We start from the raw sequence: 22,983 nt of genomic DNA on the forward strand, positions 1-22,983 counted from the left end.
AATCTTACATGTCTTATTGATCACTATATCTCCAGCATCAGTGCATGATTAATATTTGATAATGGGAGGGATGGATAGATGAAGTATATGTGGGTATGGGAGCACATGATGATTGGTAGGTGGAAATTAATATGTCCTTCCTTTATCAGAGGTACATAAGTTTTCATAAAAAAGGAAATATGCCTGGATAGGTTTGGTTTATAGAGGACCTAGTGTGCGGTGTGGCTGAATTTAACTAGAGATCCAGGGTTCTGTGAAATTCAGAAGTGAAAAGGGATTGTCCTAATATACCATCTAAATATTTTTAGATTAGGGAACTGTACTTATGCTATTAAGCTAGTATCACACAAATGAGCCCTAAATCAGCATTAATTTTCAGGTACAGTATATCTTCATTACTCACAGATTCTGTATTCACACATTTACCTACTCACTAAAACTTACTTGTAACCCTCAAATAACATTCATGATGCTTCTGGGCTATTCATGCACAGACACAGAGCAGCAAAATATTTGAGTCATCTGACATGCACATTCCCGGCTCTGATGTGCCTTATGGAGAAAATGTGTTAGACAAGCATCATTCAGGTGTAAGTTATAGTGCTTTTCCCATGAGTTCAGTGTTAATGAGTTGACGATATTGTTAAGGTGCCTTTAATCAGAAACACACAGAAAACAAGGTTAGGTATTGATTTCTTAACAAAAACTTTGTTACCAGAAGTTTGCAGGAACCTAACGAGTATTTCTGCAGGAGCAATGTATCCACTAATTCAGTGTTTTCAGTGACTCTATGGAACTGAACCATGAAGACCAAAAATTGACTGTATATATATTTTTAATTTGTTCTAGTGGTCATTAGGTGGTTTATTTCATTTAGTCAGTTACCTTTTTATATCAGTTTATTTCTGTTTGCATAATATATTTTCAGTATATGGCTTATACATTTTATGTTGAAAATGTGTAATTTTTAGAAAGTCCTCACCAATCTTCAGTGTTTTGTGTTTTTCCCCCAGTTATTATTCCCTAATATCAGTCTTTGCCATTTTTCAAAAACTGTTTCTATTTTCATAACTTTTGAATCTTCTGTTGCTCTCTGCCCTTTCAGATAAAAGGGCCCTTAAGATAAACTTGTGCCCCATCCTGTTGAAATCTATGAAGGATTTACTAGTTGTCCATTATTTATACTTTTTTTGTGAATTTATGTCACAACCTTACCTCTCCTAATGCCATTTAGGCTTTAATGTAAATATAGGAAGAAAATCTGGACAAGTGCTTTGGTTAATGAATCTTGGGTGCTTTTCAGCAGGAAAGGACACTGTTTGGGGGTTATAGAGTCCTGATAATTCTATATCATCCCCTTTGTGAAGCTTTCTCTTCTCTAGTAGTTACGGGCGCGTTGCGTCTGAAGACCAGTACTGAAGTGAGCTTGTGCATGCGTGGAGATCATGATGTCTACAATCACTTATGAATAACCCTGCTGCTTCTATTCAGCAGCAGCGTTACTCATAAAGAAACCCCTAAAGTACTATCTTACTTGAGCACTTTCCATATGCAGACATACAGAAGAGAAACAGTCTGGAAGACTGGAAATGTTTATAGTAACGACTTTCAAGAACTGTTAATAAAGCAGAAAAGAAGTGAAATAAACTCAGAGCTGACTTATGTTTACTTTGAAATCTCTACATGCATTAATTTAAATGGGATTAAGTTTGAGGTACTTGTCCACATTTCTACACACTGATTTGGTTGTACTTCCCTTATAGAAACCATAGATGCTTAATATTTAATAGTCTTACCCATCATTACTGCAAGCTGCAACATTCCAAACTACTTACAGAAATTTTTATCTTGGCACTTTGTGGACTGCCTAACTAAAAGTAATCCTTTGATTCTTTTAAATATTTTATATTAGTTTAATTTAATTAGACTCGTCTTTGTTAATGAACTAAGAAGCCTAGACAGGGAAGTCTTAAATTACTTAAAATTTTTATACTTGTGATATACTATTTTGGGGATGTTTAGCTAAGAATATATATTAGTGGCCCCAGCCGGGTAGTTCAGTTTGTTAGAGCATCATCCCAATATGCCAAGGTTGTGTGTTCAGTCGCAGTCAGGGCACATACAAGAATCAACCAATGAATGCATAACTAATTGGAACAACAAATCGATCCCTCTGCCCCACCCCTCTCTTTCTCTCAAATCAATAAATAAAATTTTTTAAAAAGAATACATGTTGGTTAATGACTATTAAAGAAAATTAAGTAGGTCTTCAGAATGATGGCTAAGGCTATAATCCTACTCTGAAAGATGAGCATGTCTTTGTTTAAGTAAACTTGGCCAAGGTCACACAATTCATAACTGGTAGCACTGTGATTGACACCAATTCCATGGCCTGTGCACTCTTGCGCCCAGGACCTGGTCACAAAGAGAGGCATTGATATTCTCTCATAGCATTAAATTATTTCCCTTTATAACATTCTTCATTTACACATTTATACTGTTTAATTAACATATATGTCTGTCAGTCAGGGATGTGTCTGTTTTATTCACCACTCTTTACACACTATCAAGTGTATATTTTCTGGCCATAACAGATTTTCAATGAATATTTGCTAAATTTATGAGCAGTTAAAAATAATTGTGTCATGAAGGAAAAAAATCAAGTAGGCAGCATTTAAAAACTTGAGTCACATAAAAATGAACATAAACTAGACTTTTGATTTTCACATGTTGAGAATATTTTGTTTTTTCTCCTCCTTTTTTGAGCTGTAATTATTTGTGTATTTTAATTAAAATTAAATAGCAATAATAAAATACTTTCATTAAATAATAAAATATTAAGTATGATAGTAAATTAAAAAATAATAAACTATTATTAAGCTTTTCTTCTTTTATTCAAAATTCCTCTTGTTGATAGGATTATTTATTAGGCTCTACTAGATTTTTCCCATTGTGGAAATTAACTTTTTTAGTGACTAATGCTTAGTGACTAACATTGATTTTGCTAGTTATAGACTAACATGTTCTTCCAAAGCAAAGAATAATTACTTGAGCCTCATTGGCGTGCCTCAGTAGTTGATCATCCAGCCAAGAACCATGAGACCACCAGTTCAATTGCCGGTCAGGGCACATGCCCGGGTTGCAGGCTCAATCCCCAGTGGAGGGCATAGGAGGCAGCTGATCAACAATGTTTCTCTCTCATCGATGCTTCCATCTCTTTATCCCTCTCCCTTCCTCCCTCTCTAAAATATCAATAAAATATATTTTAAAAAGAATAATTACTTGAGCATTATTCCAAATGTATATAATTTCACAAGATATTTTCTATAAAAGTTTAATCATTTAGGAGCTGATTGCATTAATTATATTTTTAAGCTACACACTAACAGTCACAGGAGAGGGTTATGTTATTTTGTTATGGTAAAATAGACATAATATAAAATATACAATTTTCACCATTTTTAAGTGTATAGTTCAGTAGTGTCAACTCATTCAGGTTGTTGTGCAACCATCACCACCATCCCTCTCCAGAACTCTTGCAAAACTGAAACTCTACACGCAATAAACAACAACCTCCCTTTCTCTCCTACCCCAACTCTTGGCAACCATTCTTCTCATTTCTCTCTCTATGACTATCTACTCTACTCTGATACTTCATGTAATTGGAATCATACAATATTTGCCTTTTTGTGACTGCTTATTTTACTAGTGTAATATCCTCATGGGTCATCCATGTTGTGATAGATAGATAGATAGATAGATAGATAGATAGATAGATAGATAGATGATAGATAGATGTAGATATATAGATTGATTTCAGAGAGGGAGAGAGAGAGATAGGAACATTAATATGAGAGAGAATCATCGACTGGCTGCCTCCTGCACGCCCCACACTGGGGATCAAGCCCACAGCCTGGGCATATGCCCTGACCTGAAATCCAACCATGACCTCCTGGTTCATAGGTCAACACTCAACCATTGAGCCATGCTGCCTGAGCATCTCCCTTTTTAAGGCTGAATAATATTCCATTGTGTTTATGTACCACCTTTGTTTATGCATTAATCTGTTGACAGACATGTGGATTGCTTCCACCTTTTGACTATTGTGAATGATACTGCTGTAAACATGGATTTACAAATATCTCCTTGAGACACTGCATTCAATTTTTGGGGTATATACCTAGAAGTGGGGTTGCTGAATCACATGGGAATTCTATTTTTAATTTTTCAAGGAGCATGGGAGAGCTTTTATTGGAAATATTATCTGGAAACTTTGGAACTTTTCAAGCTTTTTACAAATTAGGTACTACAGTAGATATTTTTGCAGTGTTATGTTTATTTTTAGAAATTTGGTTATAAAATGGAAGCAAAGTGCATGAATGGGTCCTGTGCAGAGGCATAGTCCTTCCCCCAGGCTGGCTCTCCTTCAGTGTCGGCGCTCACCCACATGCACTGACCACAAAGCTTTGCACCGCCAGGCAGTTCTAGAATGCGAGGCTGACCACGTTAGATGACCTGTAATTGATTTAGTTCTTGCTAATTGGAAATTGCTTGGCTTTTTCATGCTCCCTCTCTAACCTGCTAGTAAAGGCATGAGCCCCCACTGAGTAACAAAATGTAACCGTAATCCCTTCTCACTAACCGTGTACTTGTTTTTCCCTCTTTGTGTATTTGCGTCTACTTCCAATATCTCCTAAATATCAGTTTTCTAAATATATTAGAAGCTTACTATCATTTTCATTGTATTTTCTATCTGCATGTTAGGTCTGTTTACATTGAGATAAACTTGGCCACATTCATATATGGTTTGGTTACCTTAAAGTCTGTAATAAATTAACATCATCATTATCCAAACAAATTTATTATATGTGCAGCTGTGCATGGCATTGCATTCAGGTCACATACATGTGAACTGTGTCCAGGCTATAACTCAAGAAGAAATTGCTTTTTTTTTTTTTTTACTGTTTTTATAAATCACTGAGTTTAATATTCTTTTTCTCATGGAGCTTAAATATCAATACACTTATTCACTTTTTAGCTTCAACCATATTTATTTCTAGCCAATCAGTATATTGCTTGATTAAATAATTGAAGTAGCTGGAGCAAATGCTACGCAAGTGACATAGATACAATAACTGAAACTTTCATTTGTGCTCACCATTACTTCTGTGGAGATGTAGTTGAAAAGGTATAATTATAATAACACCAATATAACAGATTCATTGTGTTGGCATTCCACTTAGGGTTAATTCAGTTAAGCTGGAAAAATATGTAAACAAAGGTCATTGAGGTCATTGATAAACTATCCAGGATGGTTGGTGAACCGGTTATGCATTTCTGAATATTATAAATTCATATGTATGAGGCACATTTTACTTTCTAATTCAACAACTGTGGCCTTTACTATGTGAGAATACAGTGCATATTTCTATTGTGTTATCCATAACACCAGGTGCATAATATTTAATATGTAAGTAATACATAATTCATAAATAGCTACCAGTGGAATCAATCCTACAATTGATCATGAAATATTTATCCTTGTGTTTCATATAAATTATTTAAACTTAAGTAGCCAGTGACTATACCTTAAGTTAAAATTTAAAATGATCTATTGCATATCTGTTAAAAAATAGTCTGAGTTTTATTTACAGGGAAATATCCATTATCTTATTTCTTTTCAATCACTGAAGAAATATAAATTTTTGTTTCATTTTCAATAGTGTCTATTTTGTTTTTCTCCTTGTAATACTGTAATTTTTAAAAGCAGTAATCTCCTCAAATAGTAATTAAAAAGCTTTTTAAATTAATCTTCTTCATTTTTATGCTGCACTGTAATTCTGTTTCTATTAGTTGACTTCCTACCACAAGGAGCTTCTTCCTTCACTGTGTGGTCTCTCTTCCTTTCCTCTTCTAGCTCCCCCTTCCCCCTTCCAATATGATTCATGAGTCAGGGGCAGTTCATTCTGTGCTGCTTTAAGCAAGTGAGTGTAGGATGGCTTGCTGAGAACATGGGTTATTTTCCCTGCAGTTTTGTCTCTAGTTTGATGTTGCTTATTCTTCCATCAAGCCCTACACCTTGAGAGCTTTAGATGTTATTTTATATGTCCCTTGACTGAAGAATAGCCTTTGGCCATCTGGAAATGGTCTCATCTTTATAGAGAACTTTGATTTTGAAAGGAGTATATTAAAAGCGATGAGAAGAAAGCGTATATATATATCGCTGATCAGGTTGGCCTGGTCATCTTCAGTGACTAAGTTACTAGTGCCTTAATTAGCAGCTACAGTTTAAAAAGTGTGTTTAAGCCCTGGCTGGTTTGGTTCACTGGATAGAACGTCGGCCTGGGGACTGAAGGGTCCCAGGTTCGATTCCGGTCAAGGGCATGTGCCCATGCGGGCACATCCCCAGTGGGGAGGGTGTGGGAGGCAGCTGATTGATGCTTCTCTCTCATCGATGTTTCTAACTCTATCCCTCTCCCTTCCTCTCTGTAAAAAAGCAATAAAATATATTTTTTTAAAAAGTGTGTTTAAAAAATGAGATGTTATTTATATTAAATATTTTCTATTCATTCCCATAATCTCACACAGAAAGAGAATACATTTTTAGGGAAAAGTCTGAATTTATTAATCAAATTTAATGAGCCTGATGGAGCAACGTTCACGCCTCCTACCCCCAACTTCTCTTACCTCTTGTTCCACTTTATATTTTTCCATAAAATGTATTACTTTCTAATAGTTTATGATTTAATTATTTTCCTGTTGATTGTTTTTTTGCTCTCTACCCACCAGAAGTAGCGAAGTCCCATGAGGGTGGGGCGCTGTCATTCTGCTGAATGGTGCCTTCCAAGCAGTGGGAAGAGTGCCTGGCAGAGAATAGGCACTGACTGTTGAAGGAATCCTACTGTGATTGGGAAAAGGAAGCAGCAAATATAGTTCTTAGTTCTAACCAAATCTGTGCTTCAAAAATCAATTTTTTGTCTTTTGTCCTTATGCTACTTAATTTGAAGACTGTTGCTATTAATGTTTGACAATTCAGGAAACAGATTCTTCCAACAACTACGCAGTATTTCTGTGCCTTGTGGTTGTAGTTCCATGAATGACTGTATTTTGCAACCGAATTCTATATATCAGCAAAGTGTATGTCAGACAGTGGTTCACAAGATGGAATACTTTTTATGGTTCTCTAGCTTCAGATGTCTAATAAGCTCTATTTGACTCTATTAAAATTTCAGGATGAGTGCCTCCTTTCTGTAAAAAAATGAAATAAAAAAGCAAGAATTTTATTTAGAAATTGTCTCATAGCTTTTAAAATAATTTGTAAATTTTGGCTCTGTTGCTTTTAGAAGTAGTTCCAGGCAAAAACATGAGTCCAGGAACTTACAGTTCTCCATAAGTTTCATAGGCCAATAGTCTGATCTACCATTTTCATTTAGTTGTTGAAGAAGATACATTGAGTTCTGCCACTTAATATGGGTTGAGGGGAGTGTGTTGAGGTAAAAGGGCTCATCTACATCAGCCGAGGTACTTGGAGAAAGGCCTCGCCAGTGCTGACTCTGCAGTACGGTGGTCTTTCTACATGTAACTATGCTAACTATCGGTAAAGAATTCCATAGACTGGGAAGTAATGTAATCCATATTATCAGACTTTCCCTCAAAAATATATCTATAACCTAAAACAGTGTAATATTTGCCAATAGAATTTGAATGCAGCTTTCTTTGAATAAAATAATCATTTCTTTGATTAACAACGGGCAGTTGTTATACCTATATTCCTGAGAAAATTTTACACTTCTTGTAGCATAATCTGGCCCAGACATTTAAGGACCATTATAAGTTGAGGCAGGGGGTCCCGCAGGGGTGAGGCCGACAGAGTCCTAACGAAGCATGCCCGACTCCGGAGACCGGTTCAAGACGCAGATCTGATTTTATTGTTTAAGTACAGCGACATATATAACATTCCAGACCAATCAGAAGTTTACACCATCCTTAGGGCAACCAATGGTAGGAAAGATAGGGTACTATGTAGGGGCTCTAGGGGGCTTACTCAGGCGGGCGCTGCCACTTCCCGCTGTGCCAAGGAAGCTTGTATAGGCGGAGTGCGCCCACGCCATTGCATCTGCCACTGCACTGAGATAAATCTCCTGAGCTCTTCCCACAATAAGTATGGATGTGTTATCCGTTCTATTTTCTAAAGAATTACCACTTGTATTTTAATTTTCTTTCAAAAGGTAGTTTAACTTTTGTTGATCCAGATGCATACAGATGTATTGTTCTGTAGATTTGTTTTTTATCTCTCCACATTTAGCAGAATAATATGGGTCTTTTATCCATGGGCAGTGTAGATAATCACCATGCACACTTGCAAGATAGCAATCTGTTATATGACCATATCAGTATTATGGCACTGAGAATACATAATAATCTTACTATTGAAATTGTTTTATCTATTAATGAGACATATGTTCACATACTTTTACTCTCTTAAGATTGAAAGACATGACAGCTGTGCCTATGACTACCTAGAAGTTCGAGATGGGACCAAAGAGAATAGCCCTTTGATAGGGCGTTTCTGTGGTTATGATAAACCTGAAGATATCAGGTCTACCTCCAACACCTTGTGGATGAAGTTTGTTTCTGATGGGACTGTGAACAAGGCAGGGTTTGCTGCCAATTTTTTTAAAGGTAATTTAAAATAATTTGAAATGTGAGATTTTCCTTGTCCAGGATAAATGTGACATTTAGCTTTGAGGTAGGGACAACTGGAGTAAAGTTTTATTGAAAGTTGAAGTATATGCTGTTCATCAGGGGATTTTGATGGGTTTTGAGGACAATGGTTATTGGTAAAATACTAGAATTTGGGACATTGTCGCACAGGGTATTAGGGTATTAGTCCTGCTAGGATATTCTACCATTTTAAAATGAAATAGACAAAGTAAAATTCAGAAAGGGATCTATAGACTGGGAGAAGATATTTGCAGTATAGTCAACAAAGAATTCATACTGACTTGTAGTTCATCAATTTATTTCTAGGTGACAGCATTTCCAAATCACCCACTATAGAATGGCTTTTACTACATTGGAAAACATTTATGGCCTCTTAGTGGAATACCTAGAATGTCTTTTTTTTTTACGAAGAATATATATTTTCATATAGTACATTTTTGTTTCCATATATAATTAAAAGAGTATATTGGTATAAAAATATGAAATTATTGTATTTTTTGGATTAATATGTCTATATAAAAACAATGAGTTTTTTACATTTAAAGAGGTCCAGTAAGTTTCTGAGTTTTTCCTTTTTAATTTATATTCACCATGACATATTTCTTTAAAAGCATTTTTAGGATATCTAGAAAACTATACTATGATATCAGCAGTTGAAGCTGTGTTTTTTCAGAAAGTTTTTCTGTTTCATTCTGAAAAATAATAATCCTGTGTCTGAGATACGGTGCTCTGCAGTTGGCCCTGCTCTAGGTTTCTAGTACTTCTCTTGGTTCTTACATGTTCTTAAGGATGCAGTGACATGAATTCTTGTTTTTCATCTATTAAGGGCTTGCAAATTGTTCCTGCTCCTTTGTTGAAGCAATTAATTGGCTCATTTTCATTCAGTGCTATTAAGCATATCATAATTTCAAAAAATCTTACACCTTAGTATATAAAAACAAAATACTCCAGTCATTCTCTGACTCATGCCGTCTTTGTAGAGGAAGACGAGTGTGCCAAGCCTGACCGTGGAGGCTGTGAGCAGCGATGTCTGAACACCCTGGGCAGTTACCAGTGTGCGTGTGAGCCTGGCTATGAGCTGGGGCCTGACAAAAGGGGCTGTGAAGGTATGACTGGGTTTGTACTTGGCGTTCCCTGCTGAAACCCTCTACCTAATTTCTTTCTTTCATTAAAGTCTCATTTCCTTTCTTTCTGACTCCCTCTTCCTTTCCTTTCCTTTATAATAACTTCTTTCCTCAACTAGTAAGACTCAATGTTTAGTCACAGCTAATGTGAAACTGCCTGGCTTCTCATTTTAAAATCAGTCGTTTCCACCTTTGGTTACTAACCAGGCCAATTGTCTGTCTACCTATGTACCTATGTACCTATGTACCTATCTACCTATCTATCTATCTATCTATCTATCATCTATTTAACTATTTATTTCTGTTTTTATTTCTCTCTGAACCTATATTTTTATCCTCTTGTCCATTCATCTATCACTTACTATTACCTTTTCTTAAACATAATTTATGGTGTGTCTCCCTTATTGAACTGCAGAGTCCTGACTCTTAGTCATCTTTGTATTTCCAGCATCTAGCACAGTCAGACATAAAGCAGGAACTGAATACACATTATTAATAAAAGATTCATAAATGAAGACATTTTGTCATGTTTTCTGCATTTCCTCTGTAATTCTAAGATGAGATTTCTGGTACGGTGTTTTGTTGCGATGTCCTATGATCTCTTCCTTCAGAAGTTAAAGCTGACTCTTCCGTTTCCCCTGTTCCACACTGAAGGCCTCATGCTCGAGTAACAGACAAAATACATAAATTGATCTGCTTCCTCCATTCTGTTCCTCATTTTTTCCTCTCTGAAGATTTCTACCAAAATCATTTTCATAAAACTTGAGACATTTTAATATTATTCATGTTTATGTATGCACTGAGGCTATTTTTGTTTCCAACAAAAATGTAAGCTCCCTACACATGAACACCTTGTTCGCTATTGTATCTGTAACAGAGGACATAAAAAGTGGCAAAGGGGGCAGAATTATTTGTTTAATGAATAAATGCCACACCCCAGTGACCTATTTATAAAATCAAGGACTCTGTTTTTTTCTTAAAAGTTTAAGCTTAAGATATATATGTGTGTGTGTGTGTGTGTGTATTTGTATATATATGTGTATATATGTGTATGTGTGTGTATATATATAGAGAGACAAAAATACGTTTACAGTGTTCATATGAAAAATAATACAATAATAAATAATAATATAAAAATAAACAGTTTCATATATTAGAACTGTAAACCTAGTTTTGCCCCATCATACACACACACACACACACACACACACACACACTCACACACACACAAGGGCAATGAAAGCAGAGAACAGTTACTTTGGGTAACTCTTGACTCCCTAGCAATTATTTGTAAACCAAATACAATACATATTCTTTTCACTCAGCTTCCTCTTGGATTCCCTGATTTTTGCTGAACTCCTTCTCAATGAGGAAGAATGGTAACATAAATAGTACGTCTTTTAAATAGCTCGTCCAAAAGGGAAAAAATACTTCTAATTGGATTTTTTTAATAATAGCTATGTTATATTTAGTATAGTTTATCTTGCTTGCTACACAGACAACTGTTTCCAAGAATTGCTTGTGTTGGGAAAAAAAGAGTATAAAGAAATAACCAATTGATGGTGGTCTTACAGCATCAGACCCCTTTGTGCTTTACCTGTACTTTTCATTGATTCTCACAACTACCATATGGAGTAGATATTACTATAGCCATTTAAGAGACAATGAGCCCTAGCTGATTTGGCTCAATGGATAGAACATCGGCCTGTGGACTGAAGGGTCCTGGGTTTGATTCCGGTTAAGGGCACATGCCCGGGTTGCAGGCTTAATCCCCAGGGCGGGGCGTGCAGGAGGCAGCCAGTCAATGATTCTCTCATCATTGATGTTTCTCTCTCTCTCTCTCCCTTTCCTTCCTCTCTGAAATCAATAAAATATATTTTTTAAAAAGACAAGGATGCAGACACCAGTTTTCCTTATATTGATCACCCAACTTTAAAATGATCTAAAATGCTGTAGTACAACCATGCTTCGCTTGGTTCCAATGCTACGAAATAGCAGTTTATAAGTGGGAGTAGGATGATTAAAATAGTTGTACTAAAGTCTAAGGAACAGAGACTGCAATGCTCTACATCTTGAAAAATCTGAAAGATGGTTGAACTTTAATGCTGAGATGTTGGGTTATCAATGGGAAGGTGCTAAGATGACTTTGTTAAGGAAAAATGGTTTCCTTTTCTTTTCTTCTAGCGGCTTGTGGTGGACTTCTTACCAAACTTAATGGCACCATAACCACTCCCGGTTGGCCCAAGGAGTACCCTCCTAATAAGAACTGTGTGTGGCAAGTGGTTGCGCCAACTCAGTACAGAATTTCTGTGAAGTTTGAGTTTTTTGAATTGGAGGGCAATGAAGTAAGTGAATAACAAATATAATTTTTTTCTATTGTGTTTTTGGATTTCCTGAAGGCAAACTGATAAACTAAACATGTAGGAAAGAAAGAATGTATTTTGGTGGTACATGGTATAGATATTGTAGTCTTTCTAAAGAATTTTGAGAACATTAAGGTCAGCTTCATGTCACATGGACTTTTCTAAAACGAAAATAAACCAAAATCCACTGGTTGAGTCATAACAAAAATATTCTTTTGGGAGAAGCCAGTATATTTGACTTGTGGCAATGGATATGTTTTCATTACATAACTAGTATTTTATTATGAATGTGTTCCCTGTTCACAAATAAGGGAAGGTTAATACTTTACCCTTAATAAAAGGCAACTTTAGTTGATATTGTCTTTGATTTACAAAATTAATATTTTTAACCTCAATAAAAATGCACTTAATTGATGCTATCTTTCCTTTACAAAAACTTACTGTGGTGAAGGTACAGTTTTCTGTCAGGTGACCACATTTAAACAAATGAAATGATTTATTTGAAAGGCGCTGCTGTGTGATTTTAAACCTCTCACCAATGGCTTCAAGGTAAAAAGAAGTTGCTGATTTTTGTGTTTCCTTAAAGGAAATTAAAGTCTGAAATGTGATTAACATTTGTATTTCAGAGAACTGTAGACTTCTAGGGCTCACTGGACATTTTGAGATCTTCTTTACGTCATGTATACATTTTATGAGGGGAAAGACCACAGTTTATATTCACAGCATACTTTATCCACAGGGAACATTCTTTCCCTTTAGTCTTATCTGAAATGTAGAGGAACTTTGAATGACGAAAATAATTTTTATAGTATTTTTAGAAGAGCTTTCATATGAGTGACACTTTTTGAAAATGGGAATCTCCCTACCAGTGCTGTGGTTTGATATGAACTTTGTGTTGAATGACTTCTATTCTTTCAGTTTTCCCTAAAGCTATTGGTTGTGGCAGATAGGACGTTTAGATTCATTCATTGATAAATGTTCCTAAGAAGGCTAGAAGTTTATATTCAGGAGGAAGCGGGGGTGGTTTGGGGGTGGTGGCTCTAAGTAAATGGAGATTTGTGTTCGAAAAGCATTTTTCTCATGGTAATGGTCTTTATTCATGGAAAACCCATTCAGACTCAGTAACATACCTTAGAGTCTTAAACATATAATGATGTCCCTGTGTGGAAGGATGTTACAAAATTCTGTGTATTTTCATAGTTGGATGTCTTAACTATTTAAAACAAAGGCATGCGCAAAAACCTGACTGTATAGAATACTGAGTTTAGCTAAAACGTAGTTATTTTATTCATTAAATGGATTTCCAAAAGGAAAGTCAATGTCAAACACCTTTGGCCTTGGTTACATTCTCCTATCCAATGTCAGAGGCCTCTCTAAACAAAAGTTGCAGCTGTAACAACATAGATAGAAAAATTATTTCATTTTTTCTAGCAATATCTTGCTAATTTATCACCTAATTAAAACCCCAAGAACCAGTAATTTGAGTTGACATATTACAAGGTACAGATCATACCCCAGGGTTCAATCTTATGCATTGTTACACTTGCTAATTACACATTTTTGTAATAAGGTCATTCATGCCAGATGTGTTCTTCAATGTGCCCTGTCGAAACTTTAGAATTGTATGATGGAAGCATCTGTTAGTGGCCATAAGATTGCTTAAGAATACCTGGCATTCACTTAGCTTCTGCCACTTTGGTGGTGTTTGTATATTACATATAAATTCTATCTCTTTTTAGTATAAATGTCTGCCTCCATCTCACTGTATAGAATTATTGTTGCTTGTAGTCCTGCAGCAATGCTGCCGAGCAACTCAAAGAAATTAAGAAACATCAGTTTGGTCCTGGCTGGTTTGGCGCAATGGATAGAGCATTGGCCTGCAGACTGAAGGGTCCTGGGTTCGATTCTGGTCAAGGGCACATGCCCAGGTTGTGGGCTTGATACACAGCCTGAGGTGTGCAGGAGGCAGCCAATCAATGATTCTCTCTTATTGATGTTTCTCTCTCTCTCTCACCCTTTCTCTTCCTCTCTGAAATCAATAAAAATATATTTTTTTTAAAAAAATGAAATATCAGTTTGTTTGGTAAGTTTGAAAGGCAAAGGATCCTTTTTATTATATACCAGTGTCTTACTTTGAAATTTCTTAATGGTGCTGTTCTGAGTAGAATAAATTTTCTGGGAGGCAACTCTGGACCAAGCCAAATTCCATGTTATCAATCACCACACTGCAATGTATAAGATGTATAAGTTTGGGCAAGTTATATAAAATTTATGAGCCTCAGGTTTCTCATCTTTATAATAGAAAGGATCATGTCTATTGCTAATGGTTACTTCATGGACTAAATTTCATGTAGCTGTTGTCAGCATTGAATAAGATGGTATATGACAAATTTTTTCATAGTTCCTAGTGAAAACTTAAATATTTGAATATTTAAAAAGAGATATAAGATATATGCTATAATTTATATATATAAACAAGCACACATTTCTGTCTCATAGTTGGGCCCTTTCCTTTATTTTTTGGTTACCTATCAATTCCACTTTAATGGAAAATACAACATAGGAAATACAGTCAGTAATATTGTAATAACCAAATATGGTGGCAGTGGATACTTGAAATATTGGGAGGACCACTTTGTAAAGTATATGATTATCTAACCACTATACTGTGCACCTGAAACTAATATAAAATAATACTGAATATCAACTGTAATTGAAAAATAAAATTAAAAAAATAAATGTCAGTTATCTGATCCTTCCAAATCTTGTGACTATAATGACCATGTGTGTTTTTTACTAGGTTTGCAAATACGATTATGTAGAGATTTGGAGTGGCCTTTCCTCTGATTCTAAATTGCATGGCAAATTTTGTGGTGCTGAAGTACCAGAAGTGATCACATCCCAGTTCAACAACATGAGAATTGAGTTCAAATCTGACAACACTGTATCCAAGAAGGGCTTCAAAGCGCATTTCTTCTCAGGTATCAGTATTCACAAGCTGCATGTGCATATCACACATTTTCAAGGTGGATTGGCTTAAATAATGATGTTACCTATTCCATGAAAGTAACTTGGAGGTACAGAGAATGGATGAACTCTTATCCTATGATGAACAGTTTTTGGATTTGTTAATAATAGGTGCCCTATTGAAATGTAGCTCTCAAACACTTAGATATTATATAAACTAATAAAATATGGTGAAGGCTGGTATAAGTAATACAAAATTACTATAATAGTATTTTCATACAGTGACTTCACTCTTTACAAGTGGATGGGGATAATAATACCAAACTTCCAAAAACTGTCAGACCTTTTCAAAATAATTTATCTTTGTTTTTAGAATATGTGGTCTCATTTTAGAAACCTATTTTTTAATTCTTACTATTTAGCAATATACTTCTTTTATTATTTATATGTATCCTTCTTATTAGTTGATATTAAAATCACATTTTGCCTCATCACCATAGAAGTGATTGCAAGAAGAGACTTAGAACTAAGGAAATTATCATTTTACCAAAATCAATGTATTAGTAGATATAGTTAGCATTTGACACTTCTGTGTTTGGAATATAAGTTTAATGAACTCACAGTAAAATTTCTCTTTTTTAAAAAATATATTTATTGATTTCAGAGAGGAAGAGAAGAAGGAGAGAGAGATAGAAACATCAATGATGTGAGAGAATCATTGATTGGCTGCCTCCTGCACACCCCATACTGGGGATGGAGCCCGCAACCCAGGCATGTGTCCTTGGCTGGAATCGTACCTGGGACCCTTCAGTCCGCAGGCTGGCGTTCTATCCACTGAGCCAAACTGGCTGGGGCTAAAATTTCTCTCTTAAAGAGCTGAAATTTGATAAAAGGTTCCCAAGTTTTAAGGAAATATATAGAAACATCAGTAAAATTACTTTAGTTTCCCATTTCATACCTGATAGAAATAGTATTATGAAATTTTAAAGCTAGATAAAATTGTAATAAACCTTAGTATAGCAATCTGTTCTGCCTTTCAGACTGGGAAGCAATTTACAGCAACTGAATTCCAATTATATTTTAATATTAGGTAATTTGGATTGAGTTAATTCAAAGTCCATTTATTCCAGTCCCCATGTGTTTGAAATTAATGAGATTTACAATAGCAATGATTTGTTTGGAGTCTTCGGTGTAATTGAAGTTAATGGGTCACAAGCTCCATTGAGCTTCAAGTCAGACACAAAAGTACATTCAAAATACAATGGATTTGATTCCCTTGTTCTCATTCTCTTCCTTCCCCCAAATTTAATTGCCTTTTAAAAATTGTTCTGAGGCATTCATTTAAGATTTATGTTATTCAAAGTAGACTTTTAGTATCCTATTTCAATGAAAAAAGACTTCCTTAGTTTTCGCTATTTTAAAAATATCATGGATGCTGCAAACTTCAGGTTTCCAGTCATTAGAGATAAGGCTTCTTATCTTACTTAGAGCCACCAAATTATTCATTTTAAAAATTGAAATTATAAAATAAATACATTTGGTAATCATATTAATATTTTTCAGGATCCCTCTCACATTAAATTAGTTATTCATTTTATTTAATAATACTTTTTTAAAAGGTACATGTTATGTATACTGGTGACAAAGCACAATTAAATTTAAAGTTATCAGAATATTTAAAATTTACGCTCTGATATTTTTGGCCAGGAAAAACTTTCCTAATCATAAAGACAGGTTTTTTGTTTATGTCTTTAGAACAGTACTATTGAAATATAAGACATACTACTTTAATTCTTATAATAGAGATATGAGGGCACGTACAAAAGATGCTATTCTCAGCACATGGCAAACATAGTCTTTATTCCAGTTTCTATGTAGTCATATAATTGTAAAATTATCTGAGTACCTTAGTACTAAAGCTCATAATAGTTAATTTGCTGTAAATCACATTTACTAACACAGATGACTTTAAGAAATTATCTCTGTTTTTAGTATTTATCAGTGATGTATTTTAAAATTATAAGTCAACTAGGTGACAACACTTCATTCTGATAGAGTCTAGCCTAAATCGTTTGATGGCGTGTTGGTAGTAAAGTACACTGAACAATGAAATTCAAGGGGAAGTTGAACCCCAAGCCATCAGATAGCTGCCATTTTGAGAACTTTCTATGCAGACACACATTACCTTTCATAATCACAATAAGGCTGTGACATTCTCATTGTTATATTCATTTGAAGATAAAGCAGCTTAGTGTCACAGAGCATGGAAACCCACCGTTTTTCCTGGTTTGTCTCAACTATAAGAGCTGACCATGCCCTTTGCAAATGGCGTTAGTTACATGTTACACTGAACATATTTGTGACCCGAAAAATCACCAGATACACTGTTCACCCTTTTATAGATTTTATTTTGTAAAGTCCAAGATAATTATCATTGAGTATAAACTTTCAGTATTTTTTTTTCTTTTTGATGTATTGAAAAGCCTTGGCATTTGTCAGATTCATATTTAAAATACTGTGGCTCTGGATAAGTAAGTAGATCTATTTCACATTTAAGTTCCTGGGAAATATGTCTGCTTAGGAAAAGGGAAGATAAAAGCATTATATTTGTAGTAAAGAGCTGGTGTGGTGCTATCAAGAAATGCTAACTAGTAAGGACTTGTTACTTAATGTCCTAATTATGATCATCTCACAAAATCAGAATTTACAAAAGATCACCCATTTTAATAGATAGGTGCTACTCACATTGAAATTATTATTTGAGTTTTAATAATGCTTCAAGTATAATAATAGATAGCCATGTATTAATTTAATGATAAAAATAACCTAATGATTCCATGTGTAAATAGTTATCTACGATAAAATATGAATGGAAAACTCGGTAGAAAACTATCTGTGCATTATGCACACGGCCAAGAGGTGAGTGGGAGCAACCCTGAGACTGCTATGCAAAATACCAGGAACATTTGTATCAAGATGGAGAGTTGGTGCATTATAGTTCTTCCCCAAGTTTTCTCAGTTTTCATTAGATTGAAATCTAAAAATAACTTTAGGAGAAAAACACATCTCATGTCTCTCCCTACCTGGTGCCCAAAATATCTCTAGGCTTGCACACATTCCCTACTACACTTTGATCATTGAGAGTTAAGAAAATTTAAAGTTCATCTATTTATTGATTAGTTAATAAATAGTAATACAAGTTACTATTAATATGTACTTTCAGCTAAATTTTATAATTTTAACTTGATAGTTAATTTGCAATATTTACCTTACTATAGACAATTGAATAAATATTACTCTAGTGTATCTGTTAAGAGATATTTTGTAAAGACTTGGTCTATTTTAAATATTTTTATTGATTTCAGAGAGGAAGGGAGAGGGGTAGAGAGATAGAAACATCAATGATGAGAGAGAATCATTGATTGGCTGCCTCCTGCCCACCCCCTACTTGGGGGGAGGGGTGGGATTGATCCCGCAACCCAGGCATGTGTCCTTGGCTGGAATCAAACCTGGGACCCTTTCGTCTACTGGCCGACACTCTATCCCAGTGATGGCAAACCTTTTGAGCTTGGCGTGTCAGCATTTTGAAAAACCCTAACTTTGGTGCCGTGTCACATATAGAAATTTTTTGATATTTGCAACCATAGTAAAACAAAGACTTATATTTTTGATATTTATTTTATATATTTAAATGCCATTTAACAAAGAAAAATCAACCAAAAAAATGAGTTTGCATGTCACCTCTGACACGCGTTTCATAGGTTCACCATCGTTGCTATCCACTGAGCCAAACCAGCTAGGGCTGAAGACTTAGTCTTAAATGGTTCTGTTTGTAACCAGTGTTCTAAAAATTTCAGAGGTGGTTATGAATTTATGAAAACATAATGAGCAATATACTATGTTCAACTATTTTTTCAAATTCTTTTTCTAAGAACAATTATCAAAGGAGCCAATAAAAAGAAGAAACAATATTTGACAATAGGTGATTCCATATTATTTGAAGAGGAAAGCTATTTAGAGTCAATAATAGCTTTCTTTCTGCTGTGATGCATCAAGGAAAAAGACAAGGAAATGTTTTTTAGGTTTTTAATGTACAGTACACAATGAAAATATTTATAATCATACAGAGATGTTAGTTATTTTTCAACATAACCTTTCATTTTAAAAGCACTGTATAGGCCTGGGAAATGGAAGAATGGCTCTAAGAACTTATTAGCAGTCATTAATATCAATTTCCTGTCATGTCTATGTTCATAAAATTAAGAAACCATCACATATGAAGTCTGATTTAATATTTTAAAGTATTTAGTATTTGAAGAATAAACCTCATTTAAAAGCAGTCTTCCTCACGGGTAACTTTAATGGGAATGTAATCTGTTACTGATGGACCTAGTAACTTGCTTTGTGAAACAAATAGAATACATCCCAGATTTCCTGACTCCCAGATTTGTGTCTGTAGTAAAGAAAGGAGTCAGATAAAATGACTTGTGCAGTTATTCTATCGCTAAACTGAAGTGGTTTAAACTGATATGCTCCTCACCCTATTCATCTTTCATCATATACAGACTTTTCTTTACATTGTTCCTCCTATACATTATTTCTGTCATGGAATGGTCATCGATATTTTAGAAGAAATTCAACCCAATTTTATTCTAACAAAACTTTAAATATTGGTGTGCTTAATTTCAAATGGGAACATAAAACTTTCCTATGATTTTGAATTCTGTTCTAAGTTTTTATTATTAACTAGAGGCCCGGTGCACAAAAATTTGTGCACTCGGGGGGAAGGGGGGATCCCTCAGCCTGGCCTGTGCCCTCTCACGGTCTGGGACCCCTCGGGAGATAATGCCCTGCTGGCTTAGGCCTGCTCCCGGGTGGCAGAGGGCAGGCCTAATCCCTAGGTGCAGCCCCTGGTCGGGCTCAGAGCAGGGCCGATTGGGGAGTTGGGGCGCCGTCCCCTGTCATGCACAGAGCAGGGCGGATTGGGAGGTTGCAATGCCACCCTCAGTCACGCTCAGGGTAGGGCCGATTGGGGGGTTGGGGCACCGCCCCCTGTCACACTCAAGGCAGGGTCAATGGGGAGGTTGCAGCGCCACCCCCTGTCATGCACAGAGCAGGGCCAATCAGGGGGTTGGGGCTCCTTACCCTGTCACGCACAGAGCAGGGCCCATGGGGGGGGGGGGGGTTGGGGCTCCTTACCCTGTCACGCACAGAGCAGGGTCGATCAGGGGGTTGGGGAGCTCCCCCCTGTCACTCACAGAGTAGGGCCAATAGGGGAGTTTGGGCACCGCCCCCTGTCACACACAAGCAGGGCGGATCAGGGGGTTGGGGCGCCACCACTGTCACACACAGAGCCACAGGGCGATCAGGGGGTTGGGGAGCTCCCCCCCCCCCTGTATCAGGCACAGAGCAGGGCTGATCAGGAGGTTGGGGCGCCTTCCCCTGTCATGAACAGAGAAGGGCAGATAGGGAGGTTGTGGCCCCGCCCCCTGTCACAGAGCTGCAGGGCAATCAGGGGGTTTGGGCGCTGCCGCCTGTCACACTGATCCTGGTGCCGGGAGGCCTCTCAGCTCCGCTGATCCCGGTGCTGGGAGGCATATTGCCCTTTTACTATATAGAATAGAGGCCTGGTGCATGGGTGGGGCTGGCTGGTTTGCCCTGAAGAGTGTCCTGGATCAGGGTGGGGGTCCCCACTGGGGTGCCTGGCCAGCCTGGGTGAGGGGATGATGGCTGTTTGCAGCTGGTCACACACCCTTCAGGGTGGGGGTCCCCACTGGGGTGCCTGGCCAGTCTGGGTGAGGGGCTGAGGGCTGAAGCTCCCAACTGCTCCTTTTTTTCTTTTTTTTTTATTCTGGGCCAGCTTTAGCTCTGGCTCCAGCTCTGAGGCCACTGCTGCTGCTGAAAGCAGGTATCTGGTTTGTTTAGGTTCTATAATTGAAACATTGTATAACTCCAGCTCTGAGATCCTGGGCTCGCTGAAAGCAGGTTTCTGGGGTTTTGTTTAGCTTCTATATTCGTTACAATGTTTCTTAAACAGTAGGCTCAGAGGCCGACAAGGCAGGCGGGGATCGTTGGAGTCCTCAGTCACTGAAGCAAGAAAGCCCCATGTTAGTTTCAAGCTGCCTGGCTGCCGGCCGCCATCTTGGCTGGCAGTTAATTTGCATATCACCCTGATTAGCCAATGGGAAGGGTAGCAGTCGTACACTAACTACCATGTTTCTCTTTTATTAGATAAGATGATATTTAAATATTTGCATATCTTCGAAAGCATAAATTGTCTCTGTCCTAGCTCCTAGTTTAGTGGTGCTTTTCTGAAGGTGATTATTTATTCAATAGTTTTGTGCTGAAATCTATGTATGCGATGTCTGTGTATACACATGCATGGGAGTGTGTGTGCACCAGTGTGCATGGGTCTGTTTATATTTGAGCATTTATTGGGAGTTTACTGCTCTTATACAGTATGTTTCTGTTGTGGTGCATGGACCCTTCTTTTTCCTACAGACAAAGAAGCTTTCTGCAAAGAGAAAATTTTTATTTTTGAATCTTGCAAGAACTTGATACAGGTTGCCACTTCAGTTCCATCCAGTAGGTATTATTCTTAGACTGATGCCCTTGATAGTCTCAGAGATGCTCTGCAGGCCTCTGTGGGGAAATGCCACCTGCTCTGCCTCGTATAATGGACCTGTCCTTCATCTAACATGAAAGAATGGAAAGTAGATATGTCCATTCCAATGAAAGAGGCTCATTCCATCTGCAAAAAATAAATGTTTTTATATTTACTCAATAAAACATTTATTTCTCTCACTAACAGAAAAACTATTTTAAAAATTTTGTGCCTACAGTATGAAAATGCTAGAAAATTTCAAATTAATTATTGATCAAATTCTCAATGACTAAGTTTATTATACAGACATTCTGAGAAATATTTAAAATGCTGCCTCCTTCTTGGTTCTCTCCTTTATATTTTCATTGTTCAAAATATTTGTAATTTGTGTCCTAAGAGAAGAAATGGGAAAACAGTGAAAACATAATTGTGTTTGCTAATAGCTTTCCCCCCGCCCCGCCCCCCCCCCCTGGTTTGATGAAATTTCATGCATAAGAAATCCAGAATATACTTGTGGAATTAGGTATTTTATATTGTTGCTATTTCTCATCAACATAGATATTCTGGAATTACATCCACTTTCTTTAGAATAGTGTATTTACTTCTATTCAAACAAATGTGTGTGTGTTTTAATAACCTCACCATGTTTACTACTTCATAGACAACTTGAAATATTAAGTTAAATACCTTTATCTGAATGATGTAAGACATCGGGATAATTTTAAGTGTTTCAATGTTTACTGAAATTTTCTCTTTTCATATGAACATTTGACTCATGGGGGCACAGTTTTATACGCTGCTTTGCTGGGCATGATGACTCCTCTGCTGCTGTTAGTTACTGTTCTGATTAGTCCACTTTTGAATTTAAGCTAAACGTTAGATTAATCCATACATATATTCTAGCATATATCCTTAATTTTATGTAACATTGATTATATTGATTGACATTAGATGTTGGGACAAAGGTAGGAAACACCAACCAATGGGGAAACTAAAATGTAATAGATACTTAGACAATAATGAATATATAAAATCCTCCTTAGAAATATAACCTAGTAACGAGATTTCCACCAGAATGAAGCTTCAATGTTAGAAATATTTATTTTGTGTTAGAATTATCTTCATGATGAAATGACTATGGATTTAAAAACTCAGCAATAATAACTTGTGTTTATTCATTTTTTAATTATAACAGTTTTAT

At 36.3% G+C, this 22,983-nt stretch overlaps 1 protein-coding gene across 1 annotated transcript in view; it reads left to right on the forward strand.

Annotated features, from left to right (window-relative positions):
- TLL1 (tolloid like 1) overlaps positions 1–22,983 on the forward strand; it is a gene marked incomplete at its 5' end in the record, with an annotated part of 167,576 nt that overhangs the window by 120,897 nt on the left and 23,696 nt on the right. The window contains 4 exons of the mRNA XM_081092763.1: positions 8,487–8,682; positions 9,705–9,830; positions 12,033–12,193; positions 15,012–15,192. Of these exons, the coding sequence (XP_080948889.1) occupies positions 8,487–8,682; positions 9,705–9,830; positions 12,033–12,193; positions 15,012–15,192 (664 nt within the window). The remainder of the gene's footprint in view (positions 1–8,486; positions 8,683–9,704; positions 9,831–12,032; positions 12,194–15,011; positions 15,193–22,983) is intronic.

The sequence above is a fragment of the Myotis nattereri genome, assembly GCF_964212035.1.
Source record: "Myotis nattereri genome assembly, chromosome: 5".
NCBI lineage: Eukaryota > Metazoa > Chordata > Mammalia > Chiroptera > Vespertilionidae > Myotis > Myotis nattereri.